This window comes from Psittacula echo, assembly GCF_963264785.1.
Source record: "Psittacula echo genome assembly, chromosome: 4".
Lineage (NCBI taxonomy): Eukaryota > Metazoa > Chordata > Aves > Psittaciformes > Psittacidae > Psittacula > Psittacula echo.
In genome coordinates, this window is record NC_137738.1 from 75,241,297 (window position 1) to 75,267,029 (window position 25,733).

The 25,733-nt window shown below is 40.2% G+C and overlaps 2 protein-coding genes across 2 annotated transcripts; both read left to right on the forward strand.

The window, feature by feature from the left end:
* Nucleotides 1–4,605: 4,605 nt before the first annotated feature.
* On the forward strand, nt 4,606–17,006 carry TMEM30A (transmembrane protein 30A). The gene is made up of 7 exons (XM_080615125.1): nt 4,606–5,024; nt 10,357–10,473; nt 11,129–11,236; nt 12,307–12,394; nt 12,860–13,003; nt 14,859–15,065; nt 15,972–17,006. The coding sequence occupies exons 1-7, from the start codon at nt 4,761–4,763 to the stop codon at nt 16,163–16,165; spliced, it is 1,122 nt and encodes a 373-aa protein (XP_080471251.1). The 5' UTR covers nt 4,606–4,760; the 3' UTR covers nt 16,166–17,006.
* Nucleotides 17,007–21,388: 4,382 nt separating this feature from the next.
* COX7A2 (cytochrome c oxidase subunit 7A2) lies at nt 21,389–25,405 on the forward strand. The gene is made up of 4 exons (XM_080615532.1): nt 21,389–21,468; nt 22,694–22,783; nt 24,227–24,311; nt 25,178–25,405. The coding sequence occupies exons 1-4, from the start codon at nt 21,433–21,435 to the stop codon at nt 25,234–25,236; spliced, it is 270 nt and encodes an 89-aa protein (XP_080471658.1). The 5' UTR covers nt 21,389–21,432; the 3' UTR covers nt 25,237–25,405.
* The last annotated feature ends 328 nt before the right edge of the window (nt 25,406–25,733 follow it).

Sequence of the window (25,733 nt, forward strand, 5' to 3'; positions counted from 1 at the left end):
GTTACTGCCCCCGCTCTATGCTCTCTGTGTGCACTACCCTCTTTGCCAGTTGGATGGATCACTGTAGAAGCCCTCTGCCATCAACACCAGGGTCACTTTTGCTACTGATTATTCGTGGAAGTATTTATTGCTTCCATTAGATTTTACATATTGTTTCTTGGTAGAGCTTTAAGAATAAAGGGCCTTGCTGGTATTTTGAAAGTACATAGTCAAAGAGAAAGAAGCAGTCTTTCTGCCAGCTGAATTTCACTTTTATTTGCAAAGCCTAAGGCACATGCTTGATTTTGTTTGATGTTTGCCATATAATTTATTTTTATAATACACTTTGTAAAGTAACTGTCCCAAAGTTGCAATTCTTGTTGTTCATGGCGCATTTATTTGTAGAATACACTGTCAAATTCACAATTTGATATTTTTTGTAATAAAGACTATGTAAAGAAACAAAAACTTAACTTCAGCAATGTTTTGTGTATTCAGCACATTTGTTTTTGCTACCATGAGATTCTGTGAGACTAAATACTCTGAAACCTGCTGTATGGAATTTGTACTATTGCAGAATATTTCTTGCACTGTGTGATGGTTTGGCATAAAATTAAGTATTAAAGTCCAATGCCTGGAAATACAACCAGATTTACTCATTTTAAACAACATAAGCCAGTTTTTAAAGCTGTGATTTTTTTTCTATATAATGTATGTTTTTATTTCTGCCTCTACCAAAAAAGTTAATTTTCACTACACTGTAACTAATAAATTTTCACAACTATGCAAATGTAACCAAGTGTTTGTATTTTAACTCTGATTTCTTAAGATTGACAGTACTCATATAAGTATTTTTATAGGGACAATATGTATGGCTTTGGAAGTTCCTTTTTCTGACTCATATCTCACTGTGGTATCAGTGATGTACATAGTTAAATTGATTCAGACGTTAAGATATGGAGAGGAATCTATCACCAAGCACTTAATGACTTAATGGTTTCTTACCTTGTCCTTTCACTGCACTGGCAGAGATAAACATCTCTAGTTTGATTGTATGTTCAGAATATTTAGTCCTGAACAAGTATGACTGTAGAAATGAGGTGCTCTGCACTCTGCCTTACACTGAAGGGCATATTTTACACTGGTGGCTGCAGCTTTTCAAATAGCATCCAGAGAGTTCTGTGGCAGCTATACTTAAAATGATTTTTGAATGAATTGTATATAAAGCTGGATACAACCCAGGGAGGGTCTTTTTTCCTTATACATTTCATAATTAATGATTTTTAATCTAAGTCATTGGCACATATTTAAAATATTGATGATTTTTGAATTGCAGAAGTTACTGGGAGAAACTACTTTTGGGAAGAGAAAACGGTATTGTTTGCAGGAGATACACTGAGACACCAGAGTGCATTAACTTGGTGTCCCACTGAGATGACTAGGTCAGTTCATCTTTGAAGCTGTAGTATTGCACTGCTGTGTAGTCAATTTGATCTTCATGGGAGCCATGGGACCTGCTTTTCCTTCTAGACAGAAGTTCTGCAGCAAATGCTGACATTGTAGAGAAGAAGGATATTCTGGGACCTGTATAAACTCTCTTGGAGTTGATCTGCATTGCAAAGAGTTTGCTAATTGAGCTGTACTGAGTAATGGAAACAAATGCTGCTTATCCGTGTGAAACAGTCGTTTTGTTGGTATAGATTATACTTTACCTGGTACACTGAGTTTTTTAAGGAGTGGTATTTTTCCTTACAGCACACAATGTATGCCAATAACATAGCTATGTCTGTAGATCATATTTTAGAGCGAGCCGAGAAGAATTACAGCTCTCAGAAAGTAATACAGCTGAGGTGAATAAAGTTTAGTATGTGCCACATTTCAATTTACTGCGCAGTAGAACGAACATTGTAATGACCCAGATCTTCTATTTTCAAAGCATTACTTGGAAATCAAAACCTGTCCATGTAAGAACACATTAAGTTCACCTGGAATGAAACTGCCGACTATTTGAAAGTGACAGTGACATGCCTGCAATAAACTTCAGCCTTTAAATATCAGTAAGATGTAAGTAAAATCTTACTCTGAAATTGAGTCTAGATTTAAAAGGTCCCAATGAATGCAGAAAATATTTTTCCTTGTCTAGATTTTAATATAAAGCCAACTTCCGTATGAGTGTAAGTTGTTTCCTTTTGGTTTATTTATGGTTTTGCAAATACATTAAGTTTTTAAGCTTTACAAAATAAAGGTTTGTTTAAAGCATAAATACAGTCATGGTGCATTTGAAATAATAATCCTGATCTGACACCTGGCAAGCAGCTAAACTATTTAATAGAAATGCCTGGAGGGTAAAACTCAGGTGTGCAAAGGATGCTTTGACAGGTGTATTTCATCTTCAACGCAATTATGTTCCTGGTCAATTTTTTTACATTACCTAATTTGGATATGAATCTGAAGCAAGTAAGTAAAGGAAGTGTATTAGCCACATAATTAGCCTATATTTTGGGCACACTTGGGAAGAAGTCTGTTAATATAGACTAAAGATGTGATTAATTTCTACAGGTATTGTCATTTGAAAGGAATTAATGAGGAAGTGCTTTCAGATGAAGATAATGTAGAGGCTATCTTGGGCTATAGGTATCAATAGCTTTTAAGCAGTTGAAAACAAGTACAAGATCGACTTTTCTCTCAAAGATTTCTTACTGTCTAAAGAGGATTGAAAGACCTCTGGGTATAGTATAATTATATAGTACTATTATTAGAATACTATATATTGTATACTATATATTATATAGTATACACCTTAGTGTAATTATAGGTGATAAAATACAATGTTTAATCTATTAAAAAAATCTCAAATACTTTGATTTCTAAAGAAAAACTCTACAGCCAGTGAGTTTCCCTTTTGCCTCATTGTGAAACATAATTGGACCAGAGGAGACAAAAGTGTTTCATAGAACCATCTCTAGTGTAGAAAAACAGACGAAAAATGGAGGTTACTGCCCTGACTGTTCCACCTCCTACTGTGAGTTGTTGGGTTTTAACTCTTCTTCTGAACAGTAACATTCAAGTTGAAAACTTCATATTTAATGCTTTAAGTTTCGTAGATTTGCTCCCTGAAATAATCTATTTGGCCATTAATGCATTTTATTTGCCTTCCCTGTTCTAAATATTAGGGGGTTTAACCGCATCAGTTCCTATAACTGAAGGTCGCAACTGAAAACCAAAGATAACAAAGGGTGAAAACAGGAACAAGAAGCTTAGCTAGTGGGAGACAGGTAAAGGTAGGGCCCACAAGATAACAGAAAAGATTAATTAGGAATGAGATACAGCTTTAGCACAGATTCCACAAGGCGTACGATTAATTTTTGAACCCTTATACAATTACTTAGGTACCAAACCAGTTCTTAAATTTTGATGTCCAGATTTCCTATGCTGTCTAATGAGGCGAGGTATTTAGAGTCTCCACAAAAAGGCGGCACTGCCACAAGTCACTGCTCCCCCCAGTGGTCTTTGGTGAAACTTTCGGTTCCTCAGAGAACTGAAGGGCATCTATTTTAGGGGAACTGTTCCACAGGCAGTTAAAAAGTCTCAGACTGGATTACACGCTTACAAAGTTAGTTAATTAAATAGCTTGGGTTGGGTTGTTTGTTGTTTTGGGTTTTTTTTTTCCTTTTTTTTTTTTTTCCATAAAATTAAGAAAATACATAAATACTGGCTAAAAGTGCATTTTGGCTACAATCTGTATAATAAAAGGGCTACAGAGTCCTCACAAAACAAACTTTAAAGAAAAGGAGCCAATAAAGTGAGAAACATGCACTTTGAATGTTGTGTTGGCTTGAGCAGTAAATAACAAATAAATAATTGAGCCTGACAAAACAGGTATTCTGGGATACGAATGCACCCTGCTTTCGACTATTTAATGAACTGGTGACTGTTTAATGAACTGAAGCAGGATTAGCTCCCAAGGGAAATAAAAAGCAACAACTCTGACAGCAACATCCATATGTGCATTCACTGCACTCTGATTCACCCACATACCTCCTGACAACAGAGCAGGAAAACAGGGCAAAAATCTCCCTATAGTGATGGTTACTATGAGCAACTTCATTAAGATAAGCTCTCACAACCTTGCTGCGTTACTACATCTCTACACTGGCTATGAGAGCAGGAAGCTGAAGTTAACGTCCCCATTTTCGACCCCATGGGTGCTGCCTTTTTCCCAGCACCCCTCTTCAGACGCTGTGCGAAGGCGGGAAATGAGAAGGGCTCCCCCTGACACGTACAGTGGGGGTCACAAGGCTGCAGGCTTTTCGGCTCAGGGGTGGTTGCCGCTGCCGGCCCGGCTGGCCTATCTGCGGCCCCGGGACACACGGACACCACAAGCCCGCGGAGAGGCCCCCCAGGCACGGACCGAATCGCCTCACGCGGCATGGCACCGCCAGAAGGGGGCAGTAAAGGGCTCCCGTCACGGCCAGCGCACCGAGCGCTACTGCGCATGCGCTCCCCCCCTGTTCCCGCCCCAGGGCTGGCGGGGGAGCGGAAGCGCGCACGCGCAGCTCGGCCTCACCGAGATCGGGTGCTCCCCTTCCTACGCATGCGCGCGGCTTTGTCGCGGCTCTACCGGGAAGGTGGGAGCGTGTCGTCATCCGCGCGCCTACCGTGTACTTCCTTCGCTCTCTCTGTCCGGCCCGCCGTGGCCGAGTGCGCAGGTGCGGTGCCCTCCGGTCACGTGCAGGGCAGGTCGCTGGCGGCAGCGGGCAGGGGTTGTTCGGTCGCGCGCTATGGCAGTGAACTACAGCGCAAAGGAGGAGGCGGACGGGCACCCCTCGGGCGGTGTCGGGATGCCGGGGGTCGGCGCGGGGGGCGGCGGCGCCGTGAAGACCCGCAAGCCTGACAACACGGCGTTCAAGCAGCAGCGGCTGCCCGCCTGGCAGCCCATCCTGACCGCGGGCACGGTGCTGCCGGCGTTCTTCATCATCGGCCTCATCTTCATCCCCATCGGCATCGGCATCTTCGTCACCTCCAACAACATCCGCGAGTACGAGGTATGCGGCGGCGGGCGGCGGTGTCCCGGGCCTGGCTGTGGGTGCGTTAGGCCGGGTCCGGCCGGGCGAGAGGTGTTTGGAACGTCTTCCTGATGGCGGCATGCGGCTCCTTGCGAAATCCGCTGCCGTCTCTTCCTGCAGGTGCTCGGCGGGACATGGAGGTGGCTTCTGTGATGAGCGGACACCTCGCCCTGGCTGTTCCGGTTCAGTTTAACGTCTGTTCTCCTTACCAAGCCATCCGTTAATTACCCAACCAGGCACTGAGCTTATAGGGTATCTACTTTCCGCACAGAGTGTAGCTTTGCTCGTGCTCCTGAGTGAACTTCCAGGAAGCTTAAGGCCGGTATATAATCAGCACAGCCCAATGCAAGGTTTGTTCTTAGCAGTACAGGAAATATATGTGCGTCGTCCTTGGGATAGCTTGTGGCAATGAGTTGTGTATCTTTAGATGTTCCAGAGTAATTGTAGTTTCAGGGCAAGGCTTTGTCCTGAAATACCTGGTGAAGGTATTGCTATAGTTCTTATGTGCGCTAGTGATTTAATGTTTTAGATGCTCTACAGGAGACCATGGTGTCTGGATTAAATTTAGCAAAGATCACAGAGTGTGGCTTTTTATAATTATACTTAGAAAAACTGGATCATTTACATCTGGTAATTAACCACACCGCTGCTGGAAAACTGGGTGAGCATTAGCTGAAAACTAAACTGTACATCACAGGTCCATTTGATAACAGAATCACTTTGTGTGGTAAAGAAACAACCCAGATGGCTTAGGGACAGTCTTGGAAAGCACATTGACAGCTCTGATTAGTTTCAGTTAGCTAATGCGACCAAGATTGATTGTTGGGGGGAGGGGAAGTGTTGTTTGATGGACTGCTATATGGGAGAATATGAATTCTTGCGGATCAAATAATTCTAATTAACCAGCATAAGCTGTCACTTTTGTGTAAGTAGTGTTCAAGACAGTGGCTTGGCTAGTCGTATCCATGTGGCAGTGAAGCCCCATTAACTATGTTAACTAAAGAAATTCTGGGGCAGGCAATTAATGGTATTATATATTCATATTTCTGTTAAAATGTGAACAATGTTAAACGAATTTAAGGTTCCCTTTCCTACTATATTAAGAATTAAAATTACAGTCAAGGGGAAAAGAAGTGTAAAAACCAAAGCTGGAGTGTATTTTACAGTGTTCGAATATTGTATGTAGGCATATTTTTGAAAAGCAATTGCTTCTTGAGGGTAAGCAGACCATCTGAAATTTGATACAAGTACCAAGTTGTCCTGGGCATGTAGACTTTTAAACTGCCATGTTACAGTCATATTTAAAGTAAATACAGTCACATGTTTTTAACAGGATGCGCAAGGGAGAGAAGTAAAAAAAAAAAAATCCTTGCTAACAATGTTGTTTTTTTTTTTTTTTATACAATTGCATTTAAAATAGCCATTTCTAGTAAAGCGACACAAAGTCTTAGTTTACAAACTAATGTTTGTATGGTAAATACAGTTGGATCAATATATCACCTTTATTTTTTTCATTATGGCTGGCTCTTCCTTGATCTGTAAGGACAGGAAATGCGTCGGTTTCATGAGTCCAAAACTAAGTGACTTCTTGTGCCTATATTGCTAATGTATTATACACCGCATTTATATTACTGTATACTGCATCTGTGTGTGGAATTTTTATATAGCATGTTGCAAAGCATCTCGGTGATGTACTCCTGAAAAGCTCCAGTAGGAGGCAGAAACTGGATGTTCCCACCTAATGTGCATTGCAAGAATCTGTAGGTGACATGGGAGCGTGACTGATGCTCTACTATGCAATGGGTTGCATGTATAAAGCAATAGTAGCGGTTTGTATTTTGAAACCTATTGGCAGGTGCTGGCCTTCCACCTTCCACCCTTTCTAATTTCAAGGTATTCAAGTTTAGAAAGGGCTTATTTTGTTTGTTTACTGAGTGGGTTCACTCTTGTATCACTCACCTCACATGAAGCTCTCCCAAGCCATACCATTAGGTTTTTGTGAGGACAGGAGGAACAGAGTGTTTGACTTTTGAGAGTATGATCAGACAGTTGGGGTATGCAGGTAAAAATGGAGAAACTTGGGTTCTGTTTTCTGGTCCTCATGCATGTTTTGTCAAGTGTTATAATTCAGAAATCCAGAGATTAGCATTCTAAAGGCAGCTGAATTTTGGAGGGAAAAAAAAAAATACTTTACAGTTGCAGCAACAAAATGTAGATTGAGCATTTTAAAGACCAGCGCTTGGGCCCTAAACACCAGTGAGGGATGCACATTAAGACGCTGCTGTCACCTGTATGTTGAGCTATCTCCCTGTTGGTATGCTGGATTGTTAGTAACCTCCAAATGTTATTCGGAAGTAGCTGTAAATTTAGCTCTTGGAGACAAGACATCTAGAATTTGGGTGCAGTGACTAAGCTGTTTTGAAAATGTAGTTGGGGGAGGAAGCAGAGGTATTTAGACCTACTTTCTAGACAATAGCATACTTGTTAAGTGTGTGTCTGTACATAGATATTTGCCTGTAAACTTACTGTATTGGAATTGAGTAGGAATTATGCCCCTGAAATACGTATTTATGAACAGTTCAAGTCACCCTTTCCTTGAACTAGATATTATAGACATCAGGATCTCTGTGAACTGTACTGTTCTTGTACAGGTGCAAGGACTGAACAGCAAAATGTAGCTTTTTCCATTGATTTCCTTTATAAACTCTCTTAAATTCAAATGTGGAAGATTTCCAATGGCTTAAGTGAATTATAGGGGTTTGGTGCCGGCTTTTCTCTAGCGTTTTCTCACTGAAAAGGTATAAACAGCCATTTTCGTGGTTCTGTTATGAAAAGTAGTTCATTTGGATTGGAAATGAATATTGCTGTGTAGATGTGTCTTTTTGTCCTGTTAAAGGGAAAGGGTGAGAGTTCTGTATTTCCTTTTTTTCTTTAGGGGAAAAAAAAAAAAAAAAGCTTTTTTATAAGTTGTTGTTTGTTTGTTTTGTTGGTTTGTTTGGTTTTTTTATAAGTTGGTATTCATTGCATATGTTAATATGTGATAAAAATTGAGGAATATCCAGAACATTAACTGTGTGGGAAAGAGATCTTTGTGCTGTGACTGCTGCTGTGAAATGTGTAATCATAGTTAAAAAGCCAGATGGACTTCAAGGCATGAGAAGGAATGAAGAACTGAAAGGAAGGAGATGACTGTTGCATACTTCTTCAGTGTTGAGTGTGGTTCAGGTAGCCCCATCTCAAAAATGATACAAAACTTAATAGAGGACCAGAGTTACTGGATGGCTTTTATGCAAGAAGTTGCCAGAGTAGGATAAATATGTGAAATCTATAAAATCAAATGGTTTGGAGAATATATATATGCAATAGTTATATTATTTCTATACTGCAAACATGTAAATAGACTGAGAAAGACAGCAGCTGCTTGAAACGCCTTTGGTGTTGGATAACTTGGATATACCCAGTGTCCTTAGGTGAGGGGTTGTTGGGAAGGGCTCTCTCTGTGTGAGTCTGTCATACTCAGCTAGGGACAGAAGGCTGGGTCGGGTGGGTTCCTGCTGTGGACCCCAAAGTCAGTACTTTGTATCTGAAGGTCCTGGTTTTGTTATCTTGTCAAGAGATAAAGACAGGTACCTCTATCCCTTAAAATAAACACTATGTTGAATGTAACCTGTAAATGTGGATGCAGAAAAAACTGACACTTGTTGGCAGTTACTGTATGGGAAAGCTCTTGGGTAGCATTGAAGCTGACTGCAGTGGTCAAAAGTGTGGTTCTGTGTCAGTATACATCAATTTTATTTGTATAAATATAAGTATTTGAGTTTGTTCTTGATCTAAAACTTCTCCACACACTGGAGAACTAGCTCAGGAAACAGGTTTAAGTTCTTTCTAAAGAAAGTGCTTGCTTAAACTTATTGTAGCAGCAAAAAAAGCTGTACAGAATTAGCCTTGCACAAATGAGCTCCATTGTTTGTTGAGAGCAGTGGTGATTGGTTGGTCTGCTGTAGCTACACAAAGCTGTTCAGGATTGCTACTATTTCTAGATCAGCATAAACTCAATACCTTGCTCAGCAAAGGAAGCAGAGATTATGTGATCCTCTCTCTCTCTGCCAGCTAATAGCTTCTGAAGCTGAATTGTTTGAGCTAGGCTTGCTAGGGTGTAGGTCTCATCTATCAGAAGTCTGGCAGCAGAACAGATGCTAATAAAGATGCTGAGGGAAGAGTTGCAGCGTAATAGATGCTGAAGACATGGCAGGAAGAGAGACCTTGAAGAAGATCCAGAGGAAAATAAGCTTCAATTGTTCCCTTAACCTTGAAACTGCATGTTTGTTTTTGCTAATGTTAATACTAGGACAGATCATAAGTCACTCCAATTCTTGATGTATTTCACTACAAGCATAAATCGGGGCAAACCATTTGCAGCAGCTTTTCATAAAACTATATAGGTGTTGTAGTTTAAGTGATAGTGCTGTTAAAGAGCTTGTTGCCATAACTTGGTATATGCTGCAGCAGCCTGAGTCTAAATTCTAAATACGAAGTTCATAGTAAATATAGAAATACATATAGGGTAAGCTCATGGCCAGGAGTATGTCATGCCCAGGTAGCCTGTATGTACAGGCTTCAAATAATGGCTTTTTTTGAACTACACTAAGCTTATACACTAAGATTATATTGTATAAGCCATATTAACAAGGGTTACCTTTCTTGTCCATCTAGTATTTTACCATCCCTGGCAAAATAGTATTAGTGTCTTAATCTTCCCTATTTAAGACAGTTCTTGGACATAAAGTGATTTTTTTTCGTTTGTTTGTGGTTGGTTTTTCATTTGGTTTGGCTTTTTTTTTAATCTTCTAATTAGATTGCTAAAAATGGTCAGCAAAGCAAGTTTTCTAATGCAGACTTTTTCTATCAAATATCTAGACTTTAAAAATTTTAAGCTCTCTGGAGGCCATGTAGAAGCTCAGATCTGCTTGGCATATAGTGTGTGCGTGCGTGCGTGTGTATTCAGAAACACAAGCAGCAGACACTCCAGACAGCATTGTGTTTTGGCATGTGTGTTTTGTTTTCCCACAGCAGTAATGGCCTACCTCAGAGTTAAATTTGTTTGAGGCTGAAATTGAGTGTGTAGGTAGCATCACAAAATCTTTCAGCTTGGAAGGGACCTCTGGAGATCATCAAATAGGCCGGAATGGGCTTTTTGTGTTAGAGTATAAGGTTGCAAAACAACTGCCACATCAACTCATTTTTCTTTCCTTTCCCATTGTAAAGTAATGACTTTTTTTTTTTAATTATTATTATTATTTTTCTATTACAGATTGACTATACAGGAACAGAGCCTTCCAGTCCCTGCAACAAATGTCTAAATGTGTCCTGGGACAGCACTCCACCTTGTACTTGCACCATCAATTTCACACTGGAACATTCATTTGAGGTATGTTACCCTGTATGCAAAGTGAAATTAGAACAGTTTGTATGGGTTATTTCCTAATTGGTAGGAAAGCTGTATCACCCTTAAGTCTTTTTTTTTTTTTTCTTATTTTAAAGATTATTAAAATAATATTATTATTTAAAGGATTATTTCTGGTTTTCCTATGAACGTGGATCTGATTTTTGTGTGCCTTTTCAGTAGCATGGCATGAGATGGTTTTTAGTGCCTCTGTTTATGTGGAAATGTGCAACATTCTATTTAATGCTTGTGTTTTACACATTTAGATTTACCATATATGCCATACAGACGGTGAGTAGATCAGTTATTCCTGCACAATTAACAATAAATCAATCCAACAAGAACTGGAAATACTGCAAGTGCTTTCTGAGGAATTGTAGACACATAATGGGGTACATGTGCTTAACATTAGACAACATTGGTGTTGGGTGCTGCTGAATACCATTCTGATAATTAATGGCCTGTTTAGACTGCTTGACTTCATGATGCCAGCTCGTGTTAGAATAGTACTCTTATGTACTCAGTGTGAAAAAAGTATTGAGGCTCCTACTTAATGAATGTTGCTGTAAAGTAAACACAGAGTTTAATAGGTTAAAGTATAAGCTTTGTGTGAATGAAAACCCCATCTTACTTCTTGTAGAGCAATGTATTCATGTATTACGGACTTTCCAACTTCTATCAAAACCATCGTCGTTATGTGAAATCTCGAGATGACAGCCAGCTAAATGGAGATAACAGTTCACTACTTGTAGGTATTCATGCATGGATAAGTAAGCAAGTAACTTCTGACTATTGCATAAATCGCCATATAGCAGAGTATTTATGAGGCATTCAGGGTTTTTTTGCATAGCAGAAGATCAGCCATAGGGAATTCATATTTTATTTACAGAAAAATGTGTGTAACATACTGTAAAATTTCATGTTCGTACTTTCATTATGCAAACAGCAATGCAGTACTCTAGGCACTGCTCAAATTTGAATAGTTTTAAGCTGTCTTGTCTTCAGTCAGTAGTATCTATCTGTATTCATTCTGTCTGAAGTTTTTGCTTTCAGTGTAAAATATCCGGTTGCCTAGCACTTGGTTTGAATATTGCACCTGAATGCATCCATTTTGTAGACTCTGGTTCAATACCGAACATCAGCAATATTGGAAATTATCAGTACTGGGCATTCTGTTCAGGTTGCTGTGTAATGTTTAGGGCCAGACCTCTACTTTTCCTAATTTTTAGGAAGAGTGGAAATACAGCTACGTTCTTGCTCCAGCAAGAATGAGTAAACCTTAAAAAAGTGGAGAGTTTCAAGAAGCTGCATGACTGACATGAGGTTGGGGGAGTGAGCCTTTAATGCAGAAAAGTATTCGGCATGCTGTTGGAGTCCTTGCAGCCTTTTGTTTTCTATGTTACGCTTGTTTTCTTATTATAGTCTTACTTTTCTATAACACTGATGCATACTTAAAACACCCTGCCTTTAATAAGAGAATACCTGAGTACTGCATGTTGGAAAATTGTTTCTATTAAAAGATAAAAGGAAAAAAAATTCTAATAGCTTCCAAGAAAAGCCTTATTTTTAGTATGACCGTGATGGGATTCTGACATTACTCATGTTTTATTTAGATTCTGTTCCTGTTTGTAAAAGAAAAATCAATCATGCTAACTAGTATTGAATGCTGTAGTATTTGTAAACAGCCTGACTTGTGAAAAGAGTAGTTTGTGGTACACTTAAGATGTGCACATTATTGAGGTACTGCAGTAAAGAACAGGTTAGTTGGTTAAACTAGCACAGACTCATCTGCCTTTTCTCATTTTAACTAACTTTCAGAATCCCAGTAAGGAATGCGAGCCTTACCGGACAAATGAGGACAAACCCATTGCTCCTTGCGGAGCTATTGCCAACAGTATGTTTAATGGTATGGTAACACTTTCAAGTTATCACTTAGATGTTTTTATGATCTAATGTATGTTTTGTGTTGTATTGCAAGTTATTTGGAGTGAAGACATCTTGGGCTTTTTTGTTTTGAATCAACACATTTTCATTCATAGAATTAAATAAATATCTTGTACTGCTGTTGCTTTTTCCAAAATTTCTATGGGAACTAATTTAATCTGATAGCACACAAAGGATGGAAATACCTGTTCTGAGAAGCTGTTACTGCTATGTGTAGAAACATAGATAAAATATATGGATAATACACTACTGTTTCAGATAGGTTGGTTCTTACAGAAGAGCTTGTGCTTGTGGCAGGAAGGTAATAAAAGCCTTGTCCACTTCTTTTTGCTTTGTTCTCCTCAAAGTAATACTTTAACTGCCTGTCAGGATCATCTGTCTAATGGAGGTTTCCTCAGCTGGTTTGCTAATTTGATTTTCTCTTTAGATACATTGGAATTGTACCGCATTGATAATGACACAAGGACTCCTATTACTTTGATTAAAAAAGGCATTGCGTGGTGGACAGATAAAAATGTAAAGTTCAGGAATCCTACAGGAGATGGAAATAACTTAACTGCACTTTTCCAAGGTAAAAAAAAAAAACAACAAAAAACCAAACATATTAAGAATAACAGAACTCTTCAAACACATTCTGATTCCAGTGAGTTTTACCTCACTGACAACATTGTACTGAATTGTGTTAATAAATATTGTGGTTCTCTGAAGAAATCCAAGCTAAGGACTGCTCTGCTATCTATAAAGGTTGTCTTCAAATAGTGAAAGCTGCAAATTTCACATGGAAGTATGAAAGTGGTTTTTATCTCTACTGTAAATTTTCTTTTTTTTTTTTTTTTGTTCTCCTTGAATACTGAGAAGAGCCCAGTATCTGCGCTGCTGTCGTGGTTTAACCCCAGCTGGCAACTAAACACCACACAGTTGCTCACTAACAGTGGTGCGTCTGGCCAGTGGGATGGGGGGAGAATAGGAAAAGTAAAAACTTGTAGGTAAAAATCTCGAAATAACACTCCCTCCTCCCTTTCCCCCCCCCCCCCAAAAAAAAACAACCCACAACCCCCCAAACATACCAAAACCTTAGCTCCCACCCCCCAAAAAAACCCCAACCATTGAATAGAGAGGAAAATACAAAAAAACCCCAAGTGATGCAAAAGTAAACAATTGCTTACCTCCAACTGAGTCCCAAAGCAATGGCAGCCCCTGCCTACCTCTACCTGCCCAGTTTTATTGCTGAACACAATGCCATATGGTGTGGTATATCCCTTTGAGGGTCAACTGTCCTGGCTCTGTCCCCTCCCAACTCCTTGTGCACCCCAAGCCTACTTGCTGTTGTGAGGGAGCAGAAAAGGCCTTGAAGCTGTGTAAACACTTAGTAAATTAAAAACAGCAATAAATTAAACATCAGCGTGTTACCGACCCTGTTGTCATCACAAATCCAAACCACAGCAGGATGCAAGCTACTGTGAAGAAATTTTAACTTTGCCCAAGCCAAAACCAGCACAACTGCAATAATGCTTGGGTTTAACTTGAAACCTTGCAGTTTTTTAATCCAACATAAAGAGATTCCATTTAAATGTTTCTACTACTAGATTGTGCAAAATTTTCCAAAAGAAACCAACCAACCAAACAAAAAAAAACCCCAAAACCAAACCCCAACACCCAACAAAAACCCAAACCACAAAACTGGCTCCTTTTTATGATTAGAAGTGGTTGATATGTGTCTCATTTGTTAGGTTAAATATAGTTTGGTAAATCAAAGTTTTCTGTGTTTACAAATGTCTGAAAATAATCTTCCTCAGGGCTCTAAGGGCTGTGTGTGTGTTTATACAGTGTATACAATGATTTCGGGCTTAACCTGATGTGGTTTGTTGCTTAGTCACAGCCAAATTGCATGTTACTAATGCGATGCTACCCTTGGAAAAGCAGATACCTTACCCTAATACAATGTAGAATTGTATTTCCAATAAAATTAGCAAAAGTGTTAGTATGGCATAATCTAAAATATTGTACATAATTTTATTTGCTCATGGTGTGGGAAGTGGTGGTCAAACTCTTTAACAAGTGAGCAGAGGAGCTGTCATCATAATGGAGAGCTATCTCACTAAGTAATGTTTTGAGACAAGACTTCCTAGCTATATAAATGTGTAGGGGAGGCAGATTTGTTTAGAGAAGCGGACAGTGCTGTCATGAGAGTAAATTAAGCTATTTATTTATTTAAATTAAACTATTTAAGCTGCAGATAAAAAGTTCTTAAACAGCCCCAGTGTCTTGAAATAGTAGAGTTAACCTATCTGTTTATACTGTTCAAAAGCTAGTATGTGTTTTTGTAATACCTGAATGAATTTTGATGAGCCAGTGTGTTACTTAGTCCTGTATTTGAAGTACTTCATTGTTGGTTTGTTGGAGTTTTTTTGTTTGTTTCATCCTAGGCACAACAAAACCTGTAAACTGGCCCAAGCCAGTGTATATGCTGGACTCGGAGCCTGACAACAACGGTTTTATCAATGAAGACTTCATTGTGTGGATGCGTACTGCTGCTCTGCCAACATTTCGCAAGCTGTATCGTCTCATTGAAAGGAAGAACAATTTACAGCCTACCTTACAGGCTGGAAAATACTCTCTGGATATTGCATACAGTATCCTTTGAAAAATCTCTGAAAGTGGCTGAGGCCCTTAGCTGAATTACACAGGCATATGTTTGTGCAAGTTCAATTTGAATTAGACTTTTTTCTTTAAAATAAGATGGTATTGCACAGTGGTTGAAAACCAGTAGTGAGAACATGGTAGATTATTACCATCTTCTAGTTCTGTAAGAGTTCTTTTAAAATGAGTAGCTTCCTAATGAAAGAGGGAAATCAGATTGCTTGGGTGCTGTAAAGGAATTAAGAGAAGCATAGGAAAAAATGAAAGAACAGAGGTAGTTGGTAGGCTAGAAATTTGAGAATTTTACCTTCAAGGTGTAATGACAATGTGTAATCAAGGGCAGACTGACTTTGGAAGTCAGAAAAATGGCAGAGCTGTGGATCAGGTGGAGGTTCCTCATTCTATTTTGGACAAACTAAAGACTAGGTGGGAGTGCAAGAGACAGAGGAGGGTTGTCATAGTTACCCAGTTCTTAAAATTCAAAAGCACTTAATGATCAGTTTTAAATAGCTACTGCAGTGTTCTCCTTTGCTGCAAACCTCTGGGGGGTGCATATAAAACTGAATGAACATAAAGAAAAATTTTGTATAAAAAATATATTCAGGAACTAAAATCTAGACTTTCCTCAATTTGTTGAATCTACTTTCAAAACCGTACATAATTGTGCATTTACTCTTCCCTTAAAAAGAGTTAACATCATCTAACATGGCATTTTTCTTGGAGTAGCTGACAGTGCCCAGATTAGTCTTCACCTAAAAGAAAAACTAAATGTATCATATTTTCACTTCCAATATTCAAAGGCAGCAGTTTGTAACCTGAGTGAAATGATCCAAGATTTTAATGTGCCTGACCACATAAAGCTAGAACTGGAAGCTGTTGTTTTCCTTAATGTTTTTCAGATTATCCTGTACACAGTTTTGATGGACGAAAAAGAATGATCTTAAGCACCATCTCGTGGATGGGAGGGAAAAATCCCTTTCTGGGAATTGCTTACATCACTGTTGGGTCCATATGCTTCTTCTTAGGAGTTGTATTATTGATCATCCATCACAAATATGGAAATCGAAACACTAGTGCAGACATTCCCAATTAATCTTGGTTCTGAAAACAAATGTACTGCATGTGCATCAAGGCCAGTCCAGAATGGACCCAGTTTTTGAAAGATAAATGTCTGCTTCTGTCACTTCTTGACTAGGTGTATAATTTTTATCTAAAGCTTCCCTTTCCCACACTGTGGATTAACTCTTGAAAATGATGGGTATACAATTGGCTGTCTTGATTGTATCTCTGCCTGTGTCAGAAACAACTTTTCTGATACTTGCCTTTAACTGGGCAGGCCACATGATGCATATAGCTCCTGTTCCCTTGATGCATCTGCTGCTTGTTCATGTGCTGCGTAATGTTGATGTGATTCAGCACATTTAGATTGTGTGGAGAAGGACTGTTCTGAGATACTGTAAGCTGTTGAATTTCCAGAATTCAGGTGTCAGTGCTGTTGAAAGGAAAAGTCAAGTCTTAAATGTTTTTTCAATTTACTGTCTTGTGTGCATGGGCTCTTATATTTCTTGCTGAGATTTTAATATATTTATATAAGTTAAGTATTCTTCCCGTGTCCCACACACTTCTGTTACATTAAATCCTTTTAAGTGCTATGTAGATTTCAGCATCCTGGGTTCTTTGTTTATTTACAATATATGTGCCTGGCCAGTAAACTAGCATCCTATGAAGATACCAGAAAACCCATTTGTTAATTATTTGTGTGAGTCCCTTCTAAAGATTGTTCTAAATTGGGAAATGTTTGATGCTGGTAGAATCTGCTTTTTTCTAATTTTCTTTGCTTTAGGTCATATCCAATACTAGTTTACCTGTTATGCTTGCTGGTTCTGCTTTTTATAAGCAGGACCAAGCATTAATAAAGAAGAATCTAAAATGTCTTTTCTGTTCACAAATTTGAGTGAATCTCTTTTACTGGAGGAGTTTCCTAATTTTCTTGAGGTGTATGTATTCTGAGCAGGCTTTGCTGCAAAGGAATTGTCATATACTTTATTTGAAGCGAACACAACGTTTTTTGCAGTGTTAAGATTCAAAAGTTGAGATGGCAGTAACCTCTTCTGACTGAAATGCAGGCTGAGCTTGGTGTGAAAACCTAATTAAAATACAGCAGTTAGAAACACGTGCAGGTTAGTGTCTTAAATTACGGAAGGGTTTGGTTTTAGGTTAATTAAAAGTTAACTGTAACCTGTAAAATATTACATTTTGGTGACTTTTTTTTTAGATGATACACAGAAACTGTATATGGTAGAGATCACTTTAAATGCAACTAGCTTGATAAAGTATTGAGTATATTAAAAAAAGACCTAATAAATTCTGCAAACCATTTAATAAGAGATTTTATTTTGTTCTCGAACATACATTTATTTTCATCTGGATGAAAAGACATTCTTTTTGAATTCAGTTTGAGTGAGCTGTATTTCTGGGATTGCATAATTGTTGCAAGGATTTTTTATTCATGGTCCAGTAGTTTGATCTACGAACACCACTAGTAATTTATCACAAACAGATGACCCTTTTTTCCTGAATTGTGTAATCTTTTTAAGCTAACAGTTCAAGTGTGCAAGTCTGTACAAACTATGTAATGAGGCAGTGTTTCCCGTGTGCCAGCTTTCTGTAATTCCGTATATTTGTTTGAATAGTACAGTGTGGCAGCACAGGGCTTTCAAACAATCAACTTTAAGATTTTATTTACAGTGTTGTATTGATATTGCTGGAATTGCAGAAAATAAGGGCATGTACCTTTCTGTGTTGCAAGGAAGAAAATTCATACAAAATGTTAAACTGGATTTCATCTGTAGAGTAGCTGCTAGTCCAGCAATACAGTAAGCAAGTAAGGGGTTGTCTACCAATTCCTGGTTATTAAACTATTTTGATTTTTAAACTTTGTGTTTTGTCACTTGAAATGCAAATGTGTTCTGCTTCACTCATAATCCTTTTTTTTCTTTCAAGTTTGAAATGCTGCTTTTTGAGCTGGGTTCAGAATTAAAACCATTTACCCAAGCAAACAGCACAAACACAAAACCCCCCAACACCCCAAAATGTACCACATATCGAATATTTGCATTGAACAGCCTGCTAAAATTCTCACTTTGAAAGCAGGAAAAAAACTCTGAACATCTAAGCCAAGTTTATTCCTGCTCGTAACAACGTGGTAAGTTTATGGAAGAGGCTGCTTCTAGCAGTGTGAAAATGGAAATTTCTATTCTGAGGTGAAAAGCTCAGTTGCAAAAACAATTTTGTTTGCTCTTTATGTTTTGTGTTTGTTTTTTTGGTGGAGTTTTTGTTTGATTTTTGTGGTTCTGGCTTTTTTTTTTTTTCTTGTTTGTTTGTTTTGTTTTGTTTTTTTAGTATTCAGTTTTCTGCAGATCAGCACAAGTATTTTCATGTAAAAATACCCTACATTCTAGCTTATGGAATCTGTTCCAGTCACCATATTGCCTTCTGTGCGTAAATGTGAAGTCTGATCTTGCTTGACAGTTTCAATTAAGACCAAAGTCCATTATGAAATGGCCTGAGAAGCATGTCCTTAGATGACATGGGTCTCAAATAAGAAACTGCCTTTCCTGTAAGCCTCTCATTCCAAACATGCTGAGCCTATGTTTGAAAGTAAAGTAATACTGTCCATCATTTGAATTACACAATTTGCTGCTAGAAAGTCAAATTGGAAAATTATCTTTCTCATTTCCTGTTGGAAATGAAATAAAGGAATAGAAGTGTAAGTCAATAATTACTGAAGCCGAAGAAATAAAAGTAAAATTGGAAGTACGTGGAGTTCTTTCTCACTGGACCCTGATTTTGGCTACAGGTGACGTAAAAGAAACAGTTCAAGCAAACTGGACTCAGAAGTTAGTGCAAGTTTAATTGAATTTGGTCCTGAGGATTGTGCCCAGATTTTGTGAAAGGAAATGGTGAGATGCTTTAAGTGGAGTTAGAGGGCCGGGAATGTAGTGACCTCACTGATTCCGTTATGAAACTGGGAAAGATTGGACTATGACATTCTTGGGAGAATTGAAAATACTATTGTCTCTAGGCTCACCTGCTAAGGCTTGGGTTTATGTGGTTGAAGTTAGTGTTTGCTTCACAACAGGTGCTTGTCAGCTTCAAAACACATCTTTGTGCTGTCAGCAAGTTCTCCTAATGTAATTTTAGTGTATTATAAAACTTGGAAAATGCTTATACCAAGATAGAACACACTGTATTTTGTCTCTTCATACACAATGTAGCTTTTAACTGGGTTACCGATTATTCCATTTGCAAGAAAATAATTAAACCAGTGGGCAGGCAAGACTGAGGAGGAGGTGGTTTAAAAAATGGTCACTTTCAGCTGTCCTGCTGCACCAGGGGCTTCAACTTCCACAGCTGGGTTGAATGTTATCTCAGTTGTTTGTGTTATCTCTTTAGCAGGGTTTACATACCCTTCTATTACTGATTTAAGAGGTGAAACTTTTTTTGTGATAAATGCTTTTTAACACACAGATTAACAGCCCTGTTTTCATTCCAGCTTAAACAAAATTGTTTTAACAGTGAATTTTCATTAGCAGTTTTATTATTCTGCGATACAATACATGCACAGGTTACTCTATCCAGTTAGGAAAAAGGCAATCTGAGTTTGCTTCTAATGAAATACCCTCAGCCAGAGACAGCAAGATGCCATCTCTCTTTCCCTCGGATTTTCATTGCTTCATAAATTAGCCAACACTGAAGATGCCAGCTGTGCTTTCTCTGAGCAGCCATCTTTTAGCTTTGATTGGCATGTAACCCCACATGCCAAGCTGTAAGTATGGCCTTTCTGTTGTAAAGTGTATTTTGACAGGCAATAGCACTGAAGCTCACGTTCAGATCTGCCTGGAAATGGTCCATGCAGCAGAAATTAAGCAATAATGGTTTATCTGAGGATTATGATCCTTTCACCAGTATCTAAATATAACTGTGTATAAAAAACAATGCAAATATTATATGTAATTACAAGAGGAAAGATTGTAAGAGGAATGAATGGAAATCCATCTTGCAGTAGCAGTTACAGATTCTAAGTAGTAGTCTGTAATAGCACTGGTGAGTGGTTGAAAACTATTTGTTAAATAATGCGTCCAATTTCCTCTGTCACAACACATCGTATTTCTCCATGACTATGCTTTTTAAACGGTATTTTTAATAATTCCAAGTCAGCTAAGACTATACCTATTAATACTTCTTCATCTTTGCGTTTTCACTTCCTTTCTGGGGCAGCCCTTCAGGCTGAGAAGTGCTATGCTTTGAGATACGATCCTTGTTATTTCCATACTAGATTGAGCACTAATTTGCCGTGTTTGACAGACATTATTCATTATGAGGCTTGGCGCCAGTGCCAAAACAGTGTAATGCCAAGAACTGAGTGCACTGCAACTGCCGCAAAGCCAGGAAGCAGTGTTCCTGACAGCATTGTATTTCAGCATATGGTTAAAGCACAATAAGATGCAATTATAGGGCTAGATCTGCAATGCAGGAAAAACAGCAGACTGCTCACAGCGTTTTTCTGAAGGGCAAATAGAGTCTTCTGTCAGAAGTGAATAGGCTTGCATTTCCTACAAATCTGGTGTTGATTCACTGCAATTATATACTGTAAAGCATGGAACTGAGGTTGGGTTTTCTTTTTTCACTGCTGGAGTACTCAGTGTCCCTGCCACGGAGGGAGTTTAAGGCAGTGGGCAGATACATATTTCAGGGCTTTTTTTTGTGTGTGTAGTGGCTCAATGAGGGATGCTACATCTGTCCCAAGGGTGTAGGACATACCTGGCTGGGTCAGGCTCTGCCTGGCTCTGTGTCCTGCCCCCATGATGGCCAAAGGGGATGGGTGGCGTGGGAGCCATGGAGGTACTCTTCTGGGACACGCATCCAGCCCTCTGGAGGTCTGAAACAGGTAGCAGCTGAGGGATGTTTCTGTCACGGATGTGCCAATGTGCCCTTTGAAGGCAAGAGGTGGCCACAGGATCCTGCGGCAGCAGTTTGCACTGTCCTGCGCTGCGGTGTCGCCCATCGCCGTTGTTTCACTGGGGGAAGACTGTCATGGGAGTGTGAGTGGAACAGCCTTTCTTAGACCAGCCTGGAGACGGCTCTCGCCAAGCACCTGCGCGGCACCAGTGCGCCCCCCGCTCCATCTTCGCCTACCACCCTCCTCCCCGCCGGAGGACTGACGTGGCTGGCTGAGCGGGGCGGCGCTGCAGGCTCCGCCGCGGCGCTCTGGACGCACCGCGGCGGCCTCTATCGTACCATCGGTCGGTGTGTAGGGGCTGCTTCCGCTTCCGCTGCCCTTGCTGCCGGCGGGAGGTGATGGGACCAGGAGCCGCGATGTGGCGGAACCTGCTGGTGAGGCTGCCGGGCCGGGCCACTCCGAACCGAAGAGGAGAAGGGAGGGGATAGCAGCGCAGCCCGCTGGGGCGGCGCGGGCAGCAGAGCCTGGCGCGGCAGGGCGGGTGGGGAGGGTTATGTGGGGACATGGCTCCATCAGGGGCTGTCGGCGCCCGCCCGGGCAGCGAGACTCGGCCGCCCGGTGACCTCTCTGCCGTGCGCTGCCACCGGGTGCTGCTGATGGATCCGTTCGGGAGGGAGGAATGGGGGGAATGGGGAGCAAGAGTGGAGGAAGTGTTACATTTTGGGTCCTGGCCCGCTCGCTCGCTCCACCTAGTGCCGAGCTTTGCGTCCTTGAAGTGGTGAGAGTTGAGTCTGGGGCACACTGAGGCCGTCTCTAAGGAGGTAAGTTTGTATTAGGGTAGGTGACGAGGGGAGGTGGATTTTTCCCTTACTGGCAACCGGCATCACCCGGATGTTTGCGCTGTGGCCGCCTTGTTAGTGGCGGTAATTCTGTGGGGAAGGATCGGTGTTACCAGTGTAGGTTGAAGGAGACTGGGCTGCGGGCAGCTTAGAGGTACAGCTGACTCTGACCTTTGAGACGTGACCTGTTGCAAAAGCAGACTTTGAGCCACCGGGAGAATTACAGATCATTGGGTTTGGTGGCCTGACCCGTGCTTACTAGCCCCTGTATGGCCTGCCTATGGAAACAGTTCCTGGCTGAGGACACCGCAGGGTGCCTTTAAACTGAGAGAGGAGGAGAATAAGGGGAGAAGTGCCTTCTTCAGCTCTGTGAAGGTGAGCTCCTGTGCTGGTGGCCAGTAGGTGAACTGCAGCTGCGACAGAAGATCATTGTGCAGATGTGTGTCTTAAATATTGTCCACATTGCTAAAGTCAGACGCAGTAAATGGTGCCTAAAACTGAGATCTAAGGAGCAGAGGTCGAGATTTCCCGAAAGAGGATACTAATTATGAAGGTTATGCTATAGATCCATAAATATGCTGTATCTTATTGAAAGTAATTTCCCCAAGTTCTCTGTTTTTAGGTAGTCAGTCCTTTACATAGTCTGTTGAAAAACTGACTGAATTCAGAACCAGAGGGGTTTGGTGAAGCTTTGCTTGCTTGTTTGAGACTTTTTTCCTCTCTCTTCGCCTTCTGTCTTTCAAAGAAACTGTTTCTACCAAGTTTAGATGTAGGTGAAAAATGACACTGTTTTTAGAAAACTGTTTATCTTTTATTTCAGGGTCTTCGCCAGATTTCCCAGAGGACCATAAGCACTGCTTCACGCAGGCAGCTTATAAATAGAGTTCCTGAGAAGCAGAAGCTTTTTCAGGTATGGAATGAGCACTGATAGTAGGATAATGTTAGAAGAATAGCACTGCTTTAGTAGATCATCATTGTGTGTTTTGTTTCAAAAGAACTGTTAAGAGTCCTCTTTACATCTGAGAGGTGAGCTTTTGAAATCAGTAGTGCGACTACAGTGCTTGAAATCGGTAGTTATTTCCTACAGAGATGAAGAGTATTTGTACATCCATACTTGACTTCTGACTCTTTAGGTTATTTTACTCTGTGAAATGATTTGTACCTAAGTTTCTTATGGGCAGTAGGTATTGTACGTAAATAAAGACAAAGTACTCTGAAATGAGATGAGATGGGGGAGTATGTTCTAAGAACAAATAGTGAAAACCAGCAAGTGAGAGGACAGACGTACAATGAAAAGTTAAACCTGCAATCTTACAGCTGTATCCGTAGCTCATAGATGAACCCCAGAATTCTTAATGAGGATGTGGTATTATTGTACTTCTCTGTTTTAAAAGCAGTAAAGATCATAAGGGATTGGATTCACTTCAAAAAAATATTGAATCTTTAAATATAACTTCTGAGTTACTCTTTTCCTGATTGATAGGGCCACCTAGTGAGAACCAGTGGTTCTTCAAATGCCAAAGGAGGGGATACTTAAAAGCATACTCACAGCTGTGAGCCATAACTGGGAGCAGTAGCTTTGTACTGAGGATAGACTAGATGGGGCTTCAGGGATGTGAAAGGGTTAGAAGCCTCAGTTTAATAGTTTTTGTAGCTTGTTGCTTTCCTTCCAAATGAAGGAGAAAGCCAGTCATGTTGGGACACTGCCTAAGGAGCACAATGTTCATTGCAAGCCAAGAGGAAGTGGGATGTTGATGATGGGTGAGGTCAGAGGTTCTGTTTCTGCTGGAGGAGGTCTCTTCCTCCTCACATTCCCTTTCTTGGACAGCAAGGTGAGCTGGGCTGGCTTGCAGGTCACCACCATTGAGGCCAGCTTCAGTTCCAGAGCAGCGCAAACTTGCTGACAAGGGTAAAGATCACATAGATCCAATGTTTAGGAGTTTTATTTCAGGTGGAGAAAAACAATTTGCTGTATGACAGACAAATGACAGCAGGTGACAGTAGAAGCTCCTACCCTTGTTGCTCCCTGTAGCAGGGATTGACTAAGCTGGAGATGGGAAGTTTTTAGGGATGGTAGTTGTATCCTGGCGACTGGCGTCAGAAGTGTTTAGGCATCTGTCAGTCACTGCTTTAGAGATGAATGTACACGTCAACTATACTTCCCTAGTGAGTGATCATCTGATACCAGAGTGAAAGTTTGAAAGACAAAGCCGAATCTAAATAAGGTTGTCTTTTGGTTGTTAGGAAGATAATTTGGGGAAGTAATTCCTATGCTTGGTAATTCTTGTTATGTGAACGTGATGTTGCAAGAACTGCATTTAAATAGTTTCTTTTTGCCCCTTGTTTCCATTAGGAGGATAATGGCCTCCCAGTGCATCTCAAAGGTGGTGTAATGGATAATGTGTTGTATAAAATCACCATGGGTCTCACAGTTGTTGGTAAGGCTAATACTAAAATATTTATGCTGCTATTAAAGTACTATTTCTTTGGTACAATCTCCAACATGACTGGTGTTCCCTCTGTAAATAGTTATGCAATTCCTTCAGTCTGTTCTTCAGAATATGCAAAATGCATGTAGAGAGGAGAAAAACCAACCTACATGGTTATCCTATCTGTATTTATCTGTGCTTTCTCGAGTTCAGCTTTTCAGATGGCTTTTTTTTCCCCTGACTGATAATACTATGAGCGGAATACTCCTTCAGAATTCATGTATGGTGTTAACAGAAAACTGGAACTACTTGCAAAGCTTATTCTGAAAGGAGTAAAATGTAATTACAGCACACATATACACCAGGTTTCTTGCTAGCTGAACTTTTCAGTGCTAGGTGATACTTGATGTGCTGAGACTTCACATGCTGTGAAAGCTCGTGGAATATATCCAAGCTGCGTGATACTGCATATATTTAACCTTTATGTTGCTTGTTAGATAATTTTGTGGTAGCCTCTAACTTAAATATGTTTATCTGATAGATTTTCAGTTCAGTTACTTTAAGAATGAGTAGCCATTACTTCATGATTGTCTGTGTAGGTTCCACAAATATGCCTCTCCTCCTTTTTTTATTTTCCTGTTTCTTTATGCAGTCTATGGAGAAGTATTTAAGGATTTTTTTTTTCCCTAAAACATAAATTGTTCGCTCCCCCCGAAAAGTAAAAATCATGGAGACCTGGCTATGGAAATGTGTTGTGTCTGAATTCCAGCTGTTTATTGTCAACATTTGTTCCGGAAGAAACTGGGAAAAGAAAGCTGACTTGAAAGGAATTCTTTTACCTCTCTGAAGATAACTTTTCTGTGTCTTTTTTTCAGGAACAGTCTATGTTTTTTATGTTCTGACTGTCGCTTCAATGCCCAAGAAGCAGAAATGATTCCAGTTCAAGATGCCTCAGTGGCTAGCATCTCTTCGTCCAATTCCATGTGACTACGATGGCAGCTTATAAGCAGCTGGCTTAAAGCTTGGGATCATAATTTAACTGTAACATGTTAACTGCAATCAATAAAGCAGTTTTACATGGTGGTGTAGTGGTTTGGACTGTATCATGCGTGTGAACATCTTTGGTCATAGGCTTGCCAAGCTGGTGGAGAGGGCTTTAAACTCAAGTTGCTGGGGAAGGCAACCCACCATCCCACTCCTGCCAGTTTGATGCCAGTGGCAGCAGGAGATGCCCAGAGCCTGGAGTGGGATCACAGGTCAGCAGAAGAGCACCTGAAGTGCAGTACAAAGGAATTCCAGTCACTCCGGCCAGTAAGTCAGCTTCGTCAGGGACCAGCTTAAATGCCTCTATGCAAATCCACATAGCATGGAGAGCAAGCGAGAGGCATTAGAGACGTGCACACGGCTGCAGGGCTGCGATCCTGTTGGCGC

Excerpts from the sequence above, each read along its gene's own strand:
- TMEM30A (XM_080615125.1), top strand. The coding sequence starts at position 4,761 with ATGGCAGTGAACTACAGCGCAAAGGAGGAGGCGGACGGGCACCCCTCG. Across the intron at positions 5,025-10,356 it reads ACAACATCCGCGAGTACGAG|ATTGACTATACAGGAACAGA; the intron begins GTATGCGGCGGC and ends TTTCTATTACAG. Across the intron at positions 15,066-15,971 it reads CTCTCTGGATATTGCATACA|ATTATCCTGTACACAGTTTT; the intron begins GTATCCTTTGAA and ends AATGTTTTTCAG.
- COX7A2 (XM_080615532.1), top strand. The coding sequence starts at position 21,433 with ATGGGACCAGGAGCCGCGATGTGGCGGAACCTGCTG. Across the intron at positions 22,784-24,226 it reads AGAAGCAGAAGCTTTTTCAG|GAGGATAATGGCCTCCCAGT; the intron begins GTATGGAATGAG and ends TGTTTCCATTAG. Across the intron at positions 24,312-25,177 it reads CATGGGTCTCACAGTTGTTG|GAACAGTCTATGTTTTTTAT; the intron begins GTAAGGCTAATA and ends TCTTTTTTTCAG.